This window comes from Entelurus aequoreus, linkage group LG14 (genome assembly GCF_033978785.1).
Source record: "Entelurus aequoreus isolate RoL-2023_Sb linkage group LG14, RoL_Eaeq_v1.1, whole genome shotgun sequence".
Taxonomy (NCBI): domain Eukaryota; kingdom Metazoa; phylum Chordata; class Actinopteri; order Syngnathiformes; family Syngnathidae; genus Entelurus; species Entelurus aequoreus.
In genome coordinates this window covers 12,554,601-12,570,217 of record NC_084744.1, presented here as the reverse complement: position 1 = coordinate 12,570,217, position 15,617 = coordinate 12,554,601, and the positions used below count along the sequence as shown (strand labels likewise).

General features: G+C 39.1%; 1 protein-coding gene across 1 annotated transcript in view; it reads left to right on the top strand.

The window, feature by feature from the left end:
• Window positions 1-15,617, top strand: part of LOC133664383 (GA-binding protein alpha chain-like) — a 19,267-nt gene extending 3,650 nt beyond the window's left edge. The window contains exons 4-10 of the mRNA XM_062068954.1: window positions 3,518-3,602; window positions 3,693-3,917; window positions 5,259-5,453; window positions 6,827-6,883; window positions 6,991-7,113; window positions 10,892-11,084; window positions 14,923-15,617. Of these exons, the coding sequence (XP_061924938.1) occupies window positions 3,518-3,602; window positions 3,693-3,917; window positions 5,259-5,453; window positions 6,827-6,883; window positions 6,991-7,113; window positions 10,892-11,084; window positions 14,923-15,139 (1,095 nt within the window). The 3' untranslated portion in view covers window positions 15,140-15,617. The remainder of the gene's footprint in view (window positions 1-3,517; window positions 3,603-3,692; window positions 3,918-5,258; window positions 5,454-6,826; window positions 6,884-6,990; window positions 7,114-10,891; window positions 11,085-14,922) is intronic.

Here is a 15,617-nt window from a genome sequence, read left to right as displayed (position 1 = left end):
GCCGCAGTTTAGGGACACTGCACTTCCTCATTATACATTTCTTTTAGATGAAGAGTCCTTGCCAAGTGTTTGCCCTGCAAACATGCTCTGTTGTGCTGCATGGGGATGCACCGCTCGCAAAAAATGCAGGAAGCAATGCATACATTTTCCGCAACCAAGACAGAAAAGAGGAAACATAGGAAGTGAAGGTTTCCGCGGTAAGACTGTAGAGCCAATAACAATAGTTTATTGTGTGAGGTAAGCAAGCATGAATACACATGGGAAACATGGTGTATCGCACTCTCAGTAACAGTGAAGTAACAGACTTTGCCTGACAAAACGTTGCTTCAAAATTGCACTTTTTCTGCATGTGTCACCAATAAACCAAACTAAACTAATAAGTATTGCTGTAAAAAGCAGCATTAGTTCAGTATTCAAGTTAATATGGTGATAATGAAATCAGGAAGCTATGATTTGTCACAGTAAAAGCACAGGCATATAAATATAGCGCGGTGACCACAAACAATACATTGGAGGCGGCCACCACAGTTGACATACTACAAACAAGTCATGATTTCTCTGTAATTGTTGGTCCAAAGCTAATGAGGATTTTGGCAAAATGAGGGTAATACGTTGTATGTATCCAGCAAAGTACATCAATTACGGGCGCAAAATTATAATTTGACTAAATAAAAGCATGTGTTATTGTAAGTGTATGAGATGGAATATGTTTAGAACTGTATTGAGACTTATAATTTTTGGTTTATTTAATCATGAAAACTAACATCAGAACGGCTGTAATTGCATGCTTCCAAGCATGGTCCTTGGTGTCCATACTTTCTCCATGCACGGCTCTGAGTGTAAAGCAGTGGTTCTCAACTGGTTTGATTGCTGCACCAATCATCACCCCTTGATGACTCGTGGGGACCTAAATTAGTCACCACAACACGCTGAGTGTCATATTTCATAATCATTTTTTCAATTTCTTGATCATTTTGATGATTCTAATGAATGGATGGATGAAATTTACAGCTATTAAAAATGCAGTGCGGCTGGGTCACGCTCCTAATCAAAAATTTAATGAACCTATTAAGCCTTGGGTCTCTTCATCTTAATTAATCTCCTTAAAGTTAAATAACTTCTGCGTCCTATCTCGTTCTATTGAGGTGCATGATAGGATTATGTGATATATACAACAAAAATTATATACATTTAGCTGACGATGGAGCTTTTAATACTATTGTTATATTGTGATAATGCATGTTAGTGACATATTCTACCTATGTCCTGCAAACTTGACACCGACAAGCAAACAAAGGCATCCTCAACGCACTGTAGCATTCTCGTTAATAGCTAACGTCTCTCCACAGTGCAAAGCCACTTCTATGTCAGTAATCCTTGCCTCCATGGCAGTAAATAAAATATATTTCTTACACGTATCACTGCAGAATAGGGAGGAGAATCGAAAACTGGTTCTTTTGAGAACCGGCTCCCAGTGTTTCGATTTCTGGGGATCATTTGCCAGTTTTGTTAACGATTCCCTTATCTATTCCTGTAAAAGCGTGTGACGTCACCACGCACGTAGCGGAAACGGCACATAAGCTAGATAATTATTCACGTGAAGGAAGACAACAGGGCAACTTGCAATACTTTCAAAGTGGATATTTAATCAAAGGGAGAGGAAATACTAGCAGAAACATCAGCACACACAGCATGTGAAAGCTTTGAATGAATGATGCGTTTACCATCCCGCCTGAGCCGTAAGTGAATCTCCACCAGCAGCAACGGCGGCGATGTCAGCAATGTACTGCAGGTAACTAACTAACTAACACATCTGTCATGTTTACAACTCACTGTAAAAGTTGCTATTATGACTGTGAACATGAAATCAATATTTATCATGAAAATCGTGACAAAACAGCGCATGACTGGCATGCTGCGCGTGCCTCCTTCCTGTCTCAGTGTCTAAGAATTGTTCAAAGCAAACACATCGTAATGAGTCAGAGGAAATCTCATATCCTTCCTGAAAAAAACGAATATCTTTAGTTTTTTGCAAAATAATGGTTAATGTTAATGGCTGATGGTTGCAGAATTGCACAATGCACAGTTTTATTGGCCTTGAGTTGCTTGTTTTTGTCACGACCTGACGTATACTTTTACTTTTGAGTGGTCAGCTCATAGTCTTCTAAAATAATTTTTTTTTGCAATATTTTGTTTATTTGTACAGCACATTATTAATTTTATTATTATTATTTTCATTTTTTTTCTTTTTCTGACTTAGGAACCCTGATCCTGGCACCCGATGGAGGTTGTCGGTCTCTTAAAACCCTTACTGTTGAGTTTGTACATTCATGTTTCTCGAAACAAAACAAAGTTAATGCTAATCAACTTGTTTATCTTTTCATCCAAATGAGAATCAATAAAGAACCGAATTCTTATGCAAAATCAAAAAGGAAATCAGAACTGAAAAAATCTTATCATTTCCCATCCTTACTGGAGTATGAGGAATAGCTAAACATGCTACACTACATACTGTAGGACAATATGCTAACCGCAAGCTCTGGCTCTCGAATGTAAACAAAGATGAGTAGATTGATACAAATATCGACAGAAACGATAGAGAGTATAATATCAGTATCTAATCGAGACTACAGTGGTTAGATCAATATTTTTAATACGCCAAAAATATTTTGTAATTTTTAAAAATTGTTTATAAAGTCAACAAATAAGTCCCTGGACACAGGAGGGCTTTAAGGGCAAAAAACAAAATATTCAAATCAGAGCCAATAGTAGGATATAATTTTAATATTTAATTGATGTTGTTACACCACCATCCTGTGTTTTTGTCTGATTATAATTTTATAAAAAAATATAATCATTCAATGATCTTGAAAATTTTAATCGATACGCTAATTTGTAGTATCACCCAAAACTGATGTAAAGTATCCAAACAACAGAAACAAAATTGCTTAGTACATTTTAACAGAGGTGTAGATATAACTGTGTTTTAACATAAATCAACCAGATATTAACAGTAAATTAGCGAGTAGTTTAATAATAATTTGGATAAAATAATACATAAACAATTCAATATGTTACTGCATACGTCAGGTGCCAAATTAAGACCCTTTGCAAGTAGTTTTTAAATGGTTCTATTATCATACCAAATAATATATCTTCATTTACGGTATATCATTATTGCAGGAGGCTTCAACATGTATCCCGATAAAGATGTTAAGCCATATTGCCCCTCCCTAACGCACAATTAAGAACGTCTCCTCGCAAACAAACGTCTCACAACTGTAAATACGTTATCGTCGTTTACTTAAAAGAGCTGTTCAAAAGACTCCACTCGTTCACAAACATCACATCTTTACCAAGCATCTTGCGACTCACTGGTGGAAAACACCAATCTCTCATGCCAGGCATCCTACTGCTGGTACAGCTGCTGCCCCTTATTGGTTTGAAATTTGAAGCTTTTGATATTTGTGTGTATAACATGAAAAACATATTTGAGGATTACGGTTCTTCCTTCCAGCTGCACCCTGATCACAGCCTCTTCGATCAGGGCGTCAAAACAGACGGCACTGTGCAGCTCAGCTTGCAGATTATTACCAAACCAGGTGCTCACTTGATCACAATCTTCCAAGTCACCCAATGCTATACACTCAAACTCGACATTTCCCTTTTAACCCCCCCACTCTCTTGTCCAGGTGAGGAGAAGTTGAACATTTTGGAGATTGTGAAACCGGTGGAGACAGTGGAGGTGGTGATCGACCCGGACGCCGCCGGGGAGGAAGGCTCCCTAGTGGAGGAGGGACAGCTCATCGCTGTAGAGCGGTCTGGCCTGTCCGACGAGACCTCGGAGCAGGTCACACGCTGGGCCGCCGCACTGGAAGGCTACCGCAAAGAGCAAGTGCGACTCGGCATACCATACGGTGAGGAAAAAGGGCAGGGGAAAAAAAGCTAGCCTATAGGTTGTATTCACCTGACGTCACGTTCGACTCATTAACTATGTTACGCTCGAAGTGGTGGGCCAGCAATCATCTGTGTCATAGCGTTCCGGGCGGCATTTTGCCTTTCTCAAAGATAAATGCCCTATATTTGTGTTGTTTTAAGCTGTTACAACCTTTCAAATCGCGTAAGGTTAAAACTTTCATCAGAGTTCCTTGAAAGGTATTCAAGAAGGCCGAAAGAGTGCAAGATTTTACAAAAGAAGACGACAAAAGTGGCACGCACTGCAGTCCAAGGGAGCAGAGTCGAAGAATGTACAAGTTTGCAGTGATCACTTCGTTAAAGACTAGATCTGACCAATCTAAGTCTATGAGCACAAACTGATACTTGGATGAGAGGCGAAACGTTTTCTAAGACAAACCGAACAGTCCAGTTGTGATCGATTGAATGCCCTGAGATTTCAATGACCTGGATGAATGAGAACATTCATAGACACACTTGTCAAAGGTTTGTATGACATGCTTTCAACGTTTTGTTTATCCCATTTAAGTATTATTTTGATATAATTTGTATTTTGTCTTGTTAGAGCGTTCTTCAAACAAATGTTTGCTACGAGTCTTTTGCAAAGCACCAACTTGGCGAGTCTAAATAAAAGAAAGCGAATGTGAGCAAAACCTAAAAGAGTTAAGCTTTTATAAATGGCAACAATCATAAATGAAGCTTTCAGCATATACACAATGCTAACATCTATAGTTATATTTTGATAAAGACGTGGAAAACCATGTGTAGTGGTAATGACACATGCAGCAGCAACAAACATGGAGGTAGAAGCAAAGTTAAATCATGAAAAGCAACATTAGCCGCGCAATAACGATGCATGATTCATCCGGGAGAGTTTTTATATCAATTTCTTTGACCCAGCCACACACATATTTTGTAGACCTTCATGTTTTTCTAAGTTTTCATCTGTTTTGTCGTGTAGAATGACGCCTGGAGCACCTGATAGTTTGACATGTCTGGGAATGCGACAGACGAATAATCCTTATGATCACTCGACAAAACCTTTTTTGATAACGTATAGGGATAGATTCCATTGCATACTTAAATTTTTTCACTCGTATCTGCTTTAAATGGTAGGATCTAGGCCCCTTACGGGCTCCAATAGTCACACTCTGTTTGCTGCACAATAGCCGTGTTGGTTTGGTGGCCCACCACTTTGTTTACTTTTGTTTAAAAGTCACATGACTGAATACAACCTATAGCGGAAAGAGGAGCTCCATTATTGTGACAAATCAATGCAACATGTTGGTATTTGTTCCCGTTAGATCCGCTCCTGTGGACAGCTGACCAAGTGATCCACTGGGCCGTGTGGGTTATGAAGGAATTCAGTATAGACGAGATGGAAATCGGCAGCATTCACATCCCAGGTCGTGACCTCTGCTCTTTCAACCAAGATGAATTCCTTCAGAAAGTGCCAAACGGAGAGATACTGTGGAGTCACCTTGAGCTGCTACGCAAATGTAAGCAACCATGGTTTTGATTTTTTTATGATATATATCAGTGGCGTGCGGTGAGGTTCATGTCAGGTGAGGCACTGACTTCATCACAGTCAGATTTACAAACATATGAACCCTAAAGAGTATCTTATTCACCATTTGATTGGCAGCAGTTAACGGGTTGTTTAAAAGCTCATACCAGCATTCTTCCCTGCTTGGCACTCAGCATCAAGGGTTGGAATTGGGGGTTGAATCACCAAAAATGATTCCCAGGCACGGCGCCGCTGCTGCCCACTGCTCCCCTCACCTCCCAGGGGGTGATCAAGGGTATGGGTCAAATGCAGAGGACAAATTTCACCACACCTAGTGTGTGTGTGACAATCATTGGTACTTTAACTTAACTTTAACTTTACACTTACAAACTGTAGCACACAAAAAAGCACATTTAATAAAAAAAACGTTATTATGGTCTTACCTTTACTTATAAGTGCGGGAGCAGTGGTGTTCGTGTTGGAAGAGTTGTGAATGAATGAAATATGAAATCCGCGCTGCAGTCTGCAGGTGTACCTAATGTTGTGTCCCTGTTCACGGCTCCTCCGGCGCGCCGCGCGAGCATTGTTGTTTTTGCACTTTTTGGCTTCTTGTTAAGTGACTTTTTTCGGGTGGATTCGGTCTTGCACGTGGAGGGTTTGGGTGTGGGCTTTGGTTGGTGTGGCGCTCCCGTCGGGTGGTGCATTCTGCGGCGGAGGTGCTTGGCACCAGGAGGCGGGTTTATGAGACGAGCCTCCAGTTTTATGATCGCTCAGCACAAGAAATACGTTACACACATACAGTTGTTGACAAAATACACTGTACATTATATACCTCAGCTAACTAAACTATGGAAATGTATAATATAATTCATATAGCAATACGGTCTCACTGCACAGCAGGCCAGCAGTTAGCCAAGTCATTGCGAACAATCCATGTTGAGGCACAACGCAGTGACGTGCCTCAACTGGCTGCTGATCACCGCACCGTCTCTTTTCAGTATTTGAACGGCAAATGTGAAAATAAAAATAAAAATAATCTAAAACTGGTGAAGTTAAATGGAAAATAACTTTAGTATAATCACTGGATACATATAACAATTTAATTAAATTTTTTTCTTTTTACTTTTTTTTTTCTTTCCATGATGGCAGGTGAGGCCGTGCCTCCCCTGCCTCTAGTGACTGCACGCCACTGATATCTATGTACAGTATATATATATATATATATATATATATATATATATATATATATATATATATATATATATATATATATATATATATATATATATAAATACAGATATAGGTAAATATATATGATTATAGGTTCTGTGACTTTTTTGCCGAGTGAACGTTTTAATTTTTCAGATGTGTTGGCGAGCCAGGACCAGTCTGGAGGGGATGCCACGGTCACAATTGATCAACGTGAGTTTTGCTGGCCAATAAAAGCTTTTTTCCCCTGAAAGCATCTGACTGCTTTGTTTTGATCGGTGGACAATCTTTCTTGCCCCTCACCCCCGCTCGCTCTCCAGCTGTGCAGATAATCCCGGCTCAAGTCAGCACACCCACTGCCATTAAGGTGATGAAGCAAAACCGTGGGCCTCGAACGCCTCGCATCTCAGGAGAGGAGCGCAGTTCACCTGGCAACCGCACAGGTAGGCCCACGTCGATACCCATCTGCTGCTCTCTGTCACGTATTAATACACAAGATGGGTTGGAACGTACAGTGGAACCCTAAAGGTCAGACACAATTTCAAAGTCATAGGCTGGGCGATATGGCTGAAAACTGTATCACGATATAAGTGTTTTATATTGGTCGATAGCGATCATTTTTAGGGATGTAAAAATATTAAAACTCTCAGGGTACAATATTATTACGGTACTATTAAGGCTATAGTACAATATTATTGCAGTAATGTAAAAAAAAAAAAAAATTAGTGTGGACAATTAAAATGTCTACTTATGTTAAGGATAATCACACTTACTGTAAATAAACACAAACCTAATGCTCAAATGTTTGGTATCCTATTTATTACTACCAAGAGGTATTTTTAAAGTGCAAAGAACAGTGAAGGACCAGTGTTTCAAGTAACAATCAAGCGTTAAAAACTTTCAGTTTCAGTCTTTAATCTGACATTGTAAACCGGTTGTCATGAGGAAAACGGCGTGGCGAAGTGGGTAGAGTGGCCGTGCCAGCAATCGGAGGGTTGCTGGTTACTGGGGTTCAATCCCCACCTTCTACCATCCTAGTCACGTCCGTTGTGTCCTTGGACAAGACACTTCACCTTTGCTCCTGATGGCTGCTGATTAGGGCCTTGCATGGCAGCTCCCGCCATCAGTGTGTGAATGTGTGTGTGAATGGGTGAATGTGGAAATACTGTCAAAGCGCTTTGAGTACCTTGAAGGTAGAAAAGCGCTATACAAGTATAACCCATTTATCATTTATTTATAATTTGAAACGCCTCACAAATTCATGTTTAGCCTAGCATACATCTTGGTTTAGCGTCAATAATCTTTTCCGGGTGATGATTTATCAAGTGATTTCTCATGTTGCTTGTATTTCCAGACTTGTAGACAATCACGGTCTGGCAAGATATGCAAACTGTATTTTGCTTGTCTGTCACGTTTTCTTCTCTTTATTTTCCTTGACTGCGAAGCCAAAATGCGTCCAAATGTCCGATTTTATATTTGCGGGACAATCCATTCACTTGAGTTTTCCGTTGTGCTCCTATGTGTTTGGCGTTATCTTTTACTGAGCTGCGCTGCACAGGGGATTATTGGAAATGTGGTTTGCTTCTCAGACTGGCTCACTCAGTGCCAGAAAAAACTACACCCGCGAGTGTACTCCCAGCTATCGTTTATCGTCACTCAACCCGGCATAGTGAGAATTTTGAAACCGCGGTAATGCAGTATTTACAATACCGTTACATCCCTAATAATTACTGATATTTTTTATTACCTATCGAAAATAAGGACCAAAAGAAAAATATATTAAATGTAAACATTTTTATTTAAAATATAAGCTTTCTCTGATTATAATCCCTTCAGCTAAAAAGGCATAAAGTAAAAGAAATGTCAACACAACCATGGAAAACAATCAACGCAAACACAACTCTGAAATCACAATAAACACTTAACAATAACCTCTTAAAATGAAGGTGGAAAAATAAGAAATATGTTGAAAATGCTTAACAAAGTGTAAGAAAATAGAGTGCAAAATGTGAAAATGAAACAAAGAGAAACCTGAGAAGAATATTTTCCTGCAGGTTTAGTGCCAGGAAATTACAGCTGTACTCTAAAGCATGAGCACTGGTGGTGTGTATTACCAGTCTTGGTAGCGACAAACCCTTTGCATAATTTACAGACCACATTAGTCAGACTACAGTCTGTTATAGAAAAAAAAATGTCATACTGTCGAGGTGACTTTTCCTGTTTAATCAATAATTTATTTGCTCTCTGCAGCAATAATTTTTAGTTTTTGTTCTCACTCCTTGCAAATAATCAACGGCGACACAAAAAGATGGCGCAACCAAAAGTGATACTGTTACATGATTGGCTATTAGCGTGTCACACTCTCTGCTCAGTGCTCACTTCCTGTGTTACTGAGTTACCAGAGAGCGAGTGTCTTTCTACGAAGAAAAACAATTAGCGAACATGCTGTCAAACGCATTTTTGATATTGATTACATGTCTATTCCAATATATATTGATATCATTTTATCGCCTAGCCCTAGGTAATATTATAAAGCCCTACGTAATATTACAAATAACAATAATCAGTCCCAAGGATAAAATGCGGCCATTACAACATCTTTATTAAATGCACAGGCAATGTTTCTTTTGTGTCATACAAGTCTAAAAATAAGTAAACGACTGAATAATGAAAGTAAACTAAAACTATTCACCCTTTGATGACAGGTATAAAGTATAAAAATATAAATATATATAAGTGAGTTAACTGCTGAATAGTAATACCCAAACATTAACAACCAGGACATGTGACACAAATTGTGAGTGTGTGTCTGGAAGGTGAGTCTCTTCACATCCTTACACTATACTTTGAATAGTTTTAGTGTCCTAAGCAGCCAGGACAGAGACACGTGTACCACTTGTTTTGTTCCATTTCCAGTTCTACGGCCATCATGATATTTTTGTCCTCCTTGCCATCACGGGTACCCTTTCATTGTAAAAGCAAAACAGTTTATTATTTTGAAGCTTAGATCTTGCGTGATGTCCCGAAAGTTTTTCCAAGTTGTACTTCCTGGTTTATTCGATACATTTGCTTCCAGAATAATAATAATTAGAGATGTCCGATAATATCGGACTGCCGATATTATCGGCCGATAAATGCTGTAAAATGTAATATCGTAAATTATCGGTATCGTTTTCAAAAAGTAAAATTTATGACTTTTTAAAACGCCGCTGTACGGAGTGGTACACGGACGTAGGGAGAAGAACAGAGCGCCAATAAACCATAAAGGCACTGCCTTTGCGTGCCGGTCCAACCACATAATACCTACGGCTTTTCACACACACCCAAGTGAACATCCATACAGGTCACACTGAGGGTAGCCGTATAAACAACTTTAACACTGTTACAAATATGCGCCACACTGTGAACCCACACCAAACAAGAATGAAAACACATTTCGAGAGAACATCCGCACCGTAACACAACATAAACACAACAGAACAAATACCCAGAACCCCTTGCAGCACTAACTCTTCCGGGACGCTACAATATACACCCCAACCCCACCCACCTCAACCTCCTCATGCTCTCTCAGGGAGACATGCTCTCTCAGGGAGAGCATGTCCCAAATTCCAAGCTGCTGTTTTGAGGCATGTTAAAAAAAAGAATGCACTTTGTGACTTCAATAATAAATATGGCAGTGCCATGTTGGCATTTTTTTCCGTAACTTGAGTTGATTTATTTTGGAAAACCTTGTTACATTGTTTAATGCATCCAGCGGGGCATCACAACAAAATTAGGCATAATAATGTGTTAATTCCACGACTGTATATATCGGTATCGGTTGATATCGAATCGGTAATTAAGAGTTGGACAATATCGGCAAATCGGATCTCGGCAAAAAAGCCATTATCGGACATCTCTAATAATAATAGTAGTTGTAGTTTCTACCATCCTAGTCACGTCCGTTGTGTCCTTGGGCAAGACACTTCACCCTTGCTCCTGATGGCTGCTGGTTAGCGCCTTGCATGGCAGCTCCCGCCATCAGTGTGTGAATGGGTGAATGTGGAAATACTGTCAAAGTGCTTTGAGTACCTTGAAGGTAGAAAAGCGCTATACAAGTATAACCCATTTATCATTTATGTAGTTGTAGTAGTTCCAGAATAATAGTAGTAGTAGTAGTAGTAGTAGTAGTAGTAGTAATAATAATGGTAATGCAGCAAATGTCTCTTGTGGTTCCAGGCAACAACGGTCAGATCCAATTGTGGCAGTTCCTGCTGGAGTTGCTGACGGACAAAGACGCAAGAGACTGCATTTCCTGGGTGGGCGAGGAAGGGGAGTTCAAACTCAACCAGCCCGAGCTGGTGGCACAGAAGTGGGGCCAGCGCAAGAACAAACCCACCATGAACTATGAGAAACTTAGCAGAGCCCTCAGGTGTGTTTCAATCTCCTTAGACTAACTGCACCCCTTACATTTCAGCACATTACACTACATTATAGCTACATGAAGTAAATTGGATAGACTTTAAGAGCCGGGGTCCCCAAACTTTTTGACTCGGGGGGCCGCATTGGGTTAAAACAATTTGGCCGGGGGCCGGGCTGTATATATATATATATATATATACATATTAGATATACTGTATATAGCGCACTTTCCGCGCGGAGATGTCACGTTATCGATGAGAAAATACATTTTTAGACAATAGGATTTGCCTGAACGGCTAGGAGACACCGTGAGTAGCAAGCGGTACAAAGTGGATAAGAAAAGACAGAATTTATTTATTTATTTTATACTTGGGACTTCCCGCGGGCCTGATTTGGACGCTGGCGGGCCGGATCCGTAGTTTGGGGACCCCTGCTTTAGCGTGTCAGTGTGCAGCTTGTATAAGATCGTAGCTTTCATTTCATGCTGCGATGCGTGTACATTATAACGCGCACATGCAATTACAAATAACTCCAGTCCTGTAAGAAGTGTGTGCTGACTGTAAAGATAGGTATACCGTATTTTTCGGACTACAAGTCGCAGTTTTTTTCATAGTTTGGCCGGGGGTGCGACTTATGTGTGAAATTATTAACACATTACCGTAAAATATCAAATAATATTATTTAGCTCATTCACGTAAGAGACTAGACGTATAAGATTTCATGGGATTTAGTGATTAGGAGTGGCAGATTGTTTGGTAAACGTATAGCATGTTCTATATGTTATAGTTATTTGAATGACTCTTACCATAATATGTTACGTTAACATACCAGGCACGTTCTCATTTGGTTATTTATGCGTCATATAACGTCCACTTATTCAGCCTGTTGTTCACTATTCTTTATTTATTTTAAATTGTCTTTCAAATGTCTATTCTTGGTGTTGGGTTTTATCAAATAAATTTCCTACAAAAAATGCGACTTATACTCCAGTGCGACATATATGGTTTTTTTCCTTCTTTATTATGCATTTTCGGCCGGTGCGACTTATACTCCGGAGCGACTTATACTCAGAAAAATACGGTACTTAAAGTGTATATTCAATGTTTCACCATATTGTGTTAAACCTACTTGGCCAATCGCTGGGTTGCATATGACATCACGTCTGTTTTTCTTCTTTGCGGCTTAATGCACATGATGGTCAAGCAGCTTGAGCGTAGCATTGAAACAAGCGAGAGTGAGTGTAGAGTTTGAGCAGAAAATGCCGTATTGCTGTTCTGTTCTTCGGTGTTCCAGTCGTTCCAATTGAGAGATAGGAAAGAGCTTTCATGATGTCCCGAAAGAAGTGGTTCATAAAGGTAATAAAGTCAGGGGAAAACGAAAGTGCGTCAAAGGAATTGGCTTTTTTAAAATATCACTTTCATCATCTTGTGGGCAGCTGAGATAGGCTCCAGCGACCCCAAACATGGGACATGGGGTAGAAAATGAATGGATCATCTTGTGGAATCCAATCGGACCGTGCTTGTGTCTGCAGTGATCACTTTGTAAAATGTTTGCTTGAACATTTGATTTTTGAGAGGCCTTTCATTCATTCTCTAATATATTATCAGTGTTTGAGAGCAGAACTAAACCTAAATAAAAGACAAGAGCTCTCATTAGTCTGTGTTCTTTTGTGGATGCTATGTCTAAAAATAACTACGAAGACCTAATAAACTAACGTCATCTTAAGTCCTAGTAATAAATATTGTAATTGTTGGTTCAATTCGCTGTGCTTTCGTTGTAGATTTTCATAATAGAAACTAAGAACTTTAATTGTTGTGCAGAAAAGTCAAGTGCTTTATTTGACACGGATGACCACATTACAGTGTCCTTAATACAATAATAAAGTAGATCAATAAATCTCTTGTAGGCTTAACAGCATATACTCAATCTTGATATCGCTAGCAAACATTGCTGAACAACAGGGACATCTATAGCTAAATAATGAGACAAAACATGAACTTCACACCACAAGAACAACTGCAGACATGAACTGCAGATGACAAATATTTGTAGCAAGAAGTCAACTGCAAACAAACTTAACCTTTTTCTCATTCGCGTCACAATCACAGCAGCACAGCACTTATGTGAATCAAATACGTTACTTACCAATACACGAACATTGTCTTTCAAGAATTAATACTTAATTTGTGGACCCCTCAGATGTAAAGACATAATGTGCCTCCAATCTTTTTCTATTTAAATCCTTGTAAGTGTCCAAGGAACTGAAGTCAAGGCGAGCAGTAACATCTTGGTGATGACGAATGGTTTAAATCTTTAAAAAAATATTTTTCTCAAGAGAAGTGTCCCCACGCCATCCCATTTTGAATATTTTTTCATGATCACTTGTAAATTTGCTTCGAAATTTTTAAAAGTATGCTGAAATCTGCACTGATTTAGGTAATTAAACAGTAGCCTAATGTGACCCTAGACCACCACCTGAAACCCAGAAATGCCTCTCGGTCACGTGGTTGCAACGCAGCAATAAAGCTGATTCTGATACTGCATCAGAAAAGGGAGCCGCTGAAGTACCCAGCATGCCTTGCGCTCACTTTTATCAGTTAAAGTTACGTGTTTGTTGTTAAGGCTTTGTCGTCGTTACCCAAATAGAATGGCGCTTTATTGTCGTGTATCAATTTACATGTTAACTTGCTTCTTTTTGATTCAAAGACTCAATCGGTCGATACCATATTTTACGCACTTTGTCCCACAAATGATTGCCGATAAACAATATTATTGTCAGCATTATTGAGGGAGCAAACCAAACATTAAAGTAATCATAATATATAATAATAATATGGGCTGCTTGCATTGCAGCAGGACCATAATAAATAATAATGCAAGTATTCGCAAGCAACTTTTATTACCAGTAATCACTACTTTAGTATTTTTTTACCATTGTAATTGGAAGGTAAACAAACATTGAAAAAAAATGACTCTCACTCTTTTTTGGCAAAAAATTGCCCTTGATTATCTTGAAATGCTGTTTTTTTCCACAGTTGGAAAAAAACGTTTTTTTGTTACTGCCATCACTTTCCAAAATTTGTCGTGTGGGCTCATATGACTGGAGTGTTCACTCCCTTCGTCTCATTTTCCTATTGAAGAAACGTGTTCCTTTGCTGAGAGCATTTGCATAATTTGCTACAATGATATGATTTTCTCTAAAAAGGCTCAAAAATGTATACTTACTAATTAATAAACAGTTTTGTTTTAAACGTCCATCCATCCATCCATTTTACAATATAATTACAACACTTTATGTACATATTTATATACAGATGTGAACAATAAGTTATTCACTGAAATATATGTATTAATTGTGGTTCTTACAAAAAATATATCTTATAAAATATAAAAGCTAAAATGTCTCTTAAAGCTCTGCCCCTTTAATTAGTGCATACTAAATAATTTAACTTTAGCCTACTACTACAACCATATTATTTACCAGCAACATAAAGTGAAACAGAGGCAGAGGTGTCCTGCCACAGTCAGTAACAAATAAACAGAAAACAGTAGTGGTCAAATACAAATAAGGCAACAAGAGAAGTATCCTACACTTCTCTTTTGTAAAGTAGATCTGAACAGCCTATATGGGCATCTACATCAGCTATATGATTTGCCTGAGAAGCTGGACAGGACAAAAACATTTTTTTATTTTATTTTTTTCAATTTGTGGCGGACGTAATTCTTTCGTGGCGGGCCGCCACAAATAAATGAATGTGTGGGAAACACTGACAGTCATGGCAATATATCGATGCATGCAAAGTTCTGGTAGTCTTCATTTATCGTTGGATTTCACATATTTCCCGCAGGTATTACTACGACGGCGACATGATCAGCAAGGTGCAAGGTAAGCGCTTCGTCTACAAATTTGTGTGCGACCTGAGGACTCTGATCGGCTACAGCGCCGCCGAGCTCAACGGCCTGGTGACAGAATGCGAGCAGAAGAAAATGTCGCGGATGCAGATGCACCACCAGCCCATCACCACGGTGACGCTGGCCACCACCACGCTGGACAAGGACAGTTGAAGGCCATGTACAAACTCTCCTCTGAACTCTTTACCTTCTGACACGCCAAGTTTGTTACAGCTTTTTAAACCCGAAGAGGGTAAAATGTCCGCATGTGATTCACGGTGAAACGAATGCTTGAATGTGACTGAACTCATGTTAACCCGTCTTCCTCGTCCGTAGCGTACAACAGCCCACTGTACATAAACCCACGCTTCATGTTTTTGATAGCCGCGACGGCATGTGTATTTTCATATTTTTTCCTTTTATAGAAATACCCTTTTTGTATTTTTATTTTAGTCCATGTTCCCTACATTTTTGGACCCTTTTTTTTTTTAGAAATAAAGAAAAATGTCCACAAGGAGGGAATAAAGTGGCAAGCATTTTTTTCTGAACTGTATGTTATTCATTAATTCACAACATCTGCCAGGTATATACATTCAAAATTTTATTCATGATATTGTGGAAGTAGAAACTTTTTTTTTAAGCAAATTTCATT